This window comes from Gastrolobium bilobum, unplaced genomic scaffold, assembly GCF_033153095.1.
Source record: "Gastrolobium bilobum isolate Gb01-03AN ecotype WA unplaced genomic scaffold, APGP_CSIRO_Gbil_v1 utg5492, whole genome shotgun sequence".
NCBI classification, from domain to species: Eukaryota; Viridiplantae; Streptophyta; class Magnoliopsida; order Fabales; family Fabaceae; genus Gastrolobium; species Gastrolobium bilobum.
This window is the reverse complement of record NW_026897747.1, coordinates 1-4,092: the sequence shown is the minus strand read 5'-3', so window position 1 is coordinate 4,092 and position 4,092 is coordinate 1. Positions and strand designations below refer to the sequence as shown.

The 4,092-nt window shown below is 35.4% G+C and overlaps 1 protein-coding gene across 1 annotated transcript; it reads left to right on the top strand.

Annotated features, from left to right (window-relative positions):
- The first annotated feature begins 883 nt into the window (after window positions 1-883).
- Window positions 884-3,499, top strand: LOC133309791 (receptor-like protein EIX2). Its single transcript, XM_061510614.1, has one exon. The coding sequence runs from the start codon at window positions 884-886 to the stop codon at window positions 3,497-3,499; it is 2,616 nt and encodes an 871-aa protein (XP_061366598.1).
- The last annotated feature ends 593 nt before the right edge of the window (window positions 3,500-4,092 follow it).

Genomic DNA, 4,092 nt, shown 5'->3' with positions numbered 1-4,092 from the left:
AAAGAGGTCATGTGAAATCGAATAGAAACATTTTTCTTTCCACTTACTCAATTCTGTTACTACCAACCAAACTACCACTATTTGCTATCGTATGTGATGTCTCACTTGCATGCCTGAAAATACTAAATCTAATAGACAAAACATATACGCAATTTATGTAACACATGCATAATTTTTTAAATTCATATATGGGTATTATTCTTCGAATGGCGAACAAATGAGGAACGAAAAAAAGTTGTGAAGGAGAATAATAAAGAGGCCGTGCCCGGAATCTATCTGTCAATAATGAAACTCAAATATTTCACTAAAAATTTATACGTTAATATGATAAATTGTTCCATTATAATTTGTGGCAATGCAAAATAACTTTTTAATTTAAATACAGAGTGTTTTTAAAGAATTTGTAATATAATCCGTATGTAAAACTAAATAATTATTTTGATTACGGTGAGAAAACATTGTGTTTAAGAGCCCATTCGGCTCAAAAAAATATTGTCTAAAATTCTAAGGAGTTTTTAAAGAAGCTCACTTTCTTTTTTCTTTCTTTTTCATATAAAGAAATTACGTTTGGTTTTATATATTGCGCGTATATTTTAGTTGCCTTTTTATTTAGTTTTATAGAACAACTTTTTCTATAAGGGTCGTTATTTTTCAGAAGAGTCCTCACCTTTTTGTTTTTTTAATGATCTCCTTAAAGCTTTTAGCAAATTAGTGTATTGGATGGGGTAAAGTGTCTAAGGAAATGTGACCCTTGCCGACCTTATTTTTTCCATGCACAAGACTCAGAACTTAAGACCACAATATTTAAGAGACCCAAACTTCTCCCACTCGTCGCAATTCATGTTGCTCCCTAGCTAGCTCGTTCATAATTTCTCGCGTGAGCATGAATACTTTTCTGTCTCGATATGCAACCATTTGTGCATGGTTGCTTTGTGCAATGATGATGTTGAACCCATGCACGTGCAGCTCTAAGATCCAGTGCAACGAGAAAGACAAGGAAGGTCTCTTGAACTTCAAACAAGGAGTCGAAGATCCATCAGGAAAGCTCTCTTCATGGTCCACTGAACAAGATTGTTGCAATTGGAAAGGAGTGAAGTGTGACAACATCACAAGCAGAGTCACTGAGCTCAGTCTCCCATGTTCTACAACTCTTCCAACTTATAGCGACAAAGTGGATAAATCACACTGCCTCACAGGTTCTATCCACATTTCTTTGCTGCAGTTTCAATCTCTACATAGCTTAGATTTGCATAATAATGACTTCTTAGCCATCCAATTTGATAGTCAGAATTGTCATAACCTATCTGTTGAGTACTGTGTAAACTCTTCAGCTCTTGAATATCTTGATTTATCATCTAATTATGCTCTTGCCATTGATAATCTTCAATGGCTTTCCCGCATTTCATCCTTGAAAAGGCTCCAACTTAGTGGCATTGATCTTCGCAAGGAAACTTACTGGCTTCAGTCAGTAACTACTATGCTTCCATCACTTTCGGAGCTGTACTTGAGAAGTTGTCAATTGAATAACTTGAGCCCGTCTCTTCAGTATGCTAATTTTACTGCACTTCAAATTCTTGATCTTCGCGGCAATAAATTTGACTCGGAGTTGCCTAAATGGTTATTCAATCTTAGTGGTATCTTTAACATTGACCTTAGCTCAAGTGTTTTAAGAGGTCAACTACCAAAGGCATTGCTAAATCTGCGACACTTGGAATCCTTGGGCCTGGAAAAAAATCATTTCAATGGACCAATTCCAGATTGGTTAGGCCAATTTGAACATCTACAATATCTTGATCTTGTTAAAAACAATTTTTCTGGATCTATTCCCGTAAGTTTGGGAAATCTATCATCCTTAGTTTTCTTGGGTGTTGGCCGAAATCAATTGACAGGGATAGTGTCCGAGAGAAATTTTGCCAAACTGTCAAAGTTGAAGTACTTGTCTATCTATTCATTACCACCATTAATCTTTGATTTTGATTCCCATTGGATTCCACCTTTCCAACTTCAACAATTAATTTTCGGATTTGCGGGTTCTGAACTCCCTGTCTGGTTATATACCCAAAGATCTATTGATACTCTAAAAATTGTACACTCCTCATTTGAGGCTCCAGGTGATTTTTGGAATTTTGTTTCGAGAATAACCTTTCTCGATTTAGAAAGGAATTCAATAGATGGGAACCTGTCAAAAGTGTTGTTGAACTCTACATACATAAATCTGTCATCAAATGATTTGAAAGGTAGCTTGCCTCAATTATCATCAAATGTGGCTGTTTTGGATATAGCAAGCAACTCATTATCAGGATCCATTTCTCCTCTCTTGTGTGATCGTAAGAGGCTGCTGAATGGGGAAAGCAATTTAGTGTACTTGGACTTATCTGATAATCGTCTCTCTGGAGGGCTTACAAATTGCTGGCATAACTGGAAATCTTTGGTTCATATTAACTTGGGAAGCAATAACCTCACAGGCAAGATACCCCGATCAATGGGGTTGTTATCTGATCTCACCACATTGCATCTGCATGAGAACAACTTGTACGGAGAGATACCTCCCTCGCTGCAAAATTGCCACTCTCTATTGATCTTTAATGTTCGTGAAAATAACTTTTCAGGAAATATACCAAAATGGATACCGCAGAGTGCAATGGCTCTCCAATTAAGGTCCAATCAATTCAGTGGTAATATTCCACCACAGATATGCCAAATGACTTCCCTCATCATTTTGGATTTTGCAGATAACAGAATCTCAGGGCACATACCCAACTGCCTAGATGATATCACAGCCTTAATTTCCAACAATGCTTCTCGGAGTAAGCTTGCTTTTTACGTTAATGTTTCTAATATCTATTACTCCTTCGTAGACAGTCTTGAGCTGGTTACAAAAGGTCAAGGATCATACTATAGAGCAAACCTGCACTTTATGACCTTAATTGATCTTTCAAATAATGATCTGTCTGGAACAATACCTCCACAAATGTTTAGCCTCGTTGGATTGCACTCCTTGAACTTGTCCGACAATAAGTTAATAGGAAGCATACCAAATGAGATTGGCAACATGTATAACTTGGAGTCCCTTGATTTTTCAACAAACAAACTATGGGGTGAAATTCCTCACGGGATGTCCAATTTGTCTTTTCTCAGTTACTTGAATCTGTCAAGTAACAATTTCACAGGCAAAATACCATCAGGGACACAACTTCAAGGGTTTAGTGCACTAAGCTATATTGGCAATCCTGATCTTTGTGGATCTCCACTTACTAAAAACTGCTCGTCGGACACTAAATATAAAGAAACAAAGCCTATGGATGAACATCAGAGTCAATCTGAATTTTTATCATGGTTCTATATTGGCATAGAATCTGGATTTGTCACGGGCTTTTTGGGAGTTTGTGGCCCCATTTTCTTGATTAGGAAATGCAGACATGCTTACTTCAACTTTCTTTATGACATGAGAGACCAACTTTATGTTATGGTGGCCGTCAAGATGAACTCCTTCCGCTGATCTAACAAGCTACAACTATGTAAGTAGAACCTTTTCATCGAGACTTCAATTGATTTATATAACATTATATATTTTCCTATTCCCTTCTAATCTATTTCTCTTATGAGTGACTCATAGCATAGTGGATCCCACCTTGAATTTTGTTCTCTCTCCACTATTTTGTATACCTCATTTATATTATGAGTCACTAATAGGAGAAAAAATTTCTCCTTTAAAAGAAGAAAATATTTTCCCTTGTAATAAATAACATATTCTATTCCGATTAATGATTTCTACAATTTTATATTATATAGTTATTTATCTATCATTACCATATTAGAACAATTATAACCAATCATACTCTTAAATTTTTTATTATATATCATCTCAATAATAATATACGCCATATAGGTAATTGGGTACTTTCCGATAAATTATTTATGTTTTGAGATAAAATATTATGCATATTTTTTTTTTCATAGATATTCTACGTACTTATTTCCAACACCGTTAGATTAGAATTTTAACTAATTTTTATCATCTCTCTCATCTTGAAATTCTGATCTAACGGTGTCAGAGATTGTGTGTACATATATAAAAGAAGAAGCTAGACA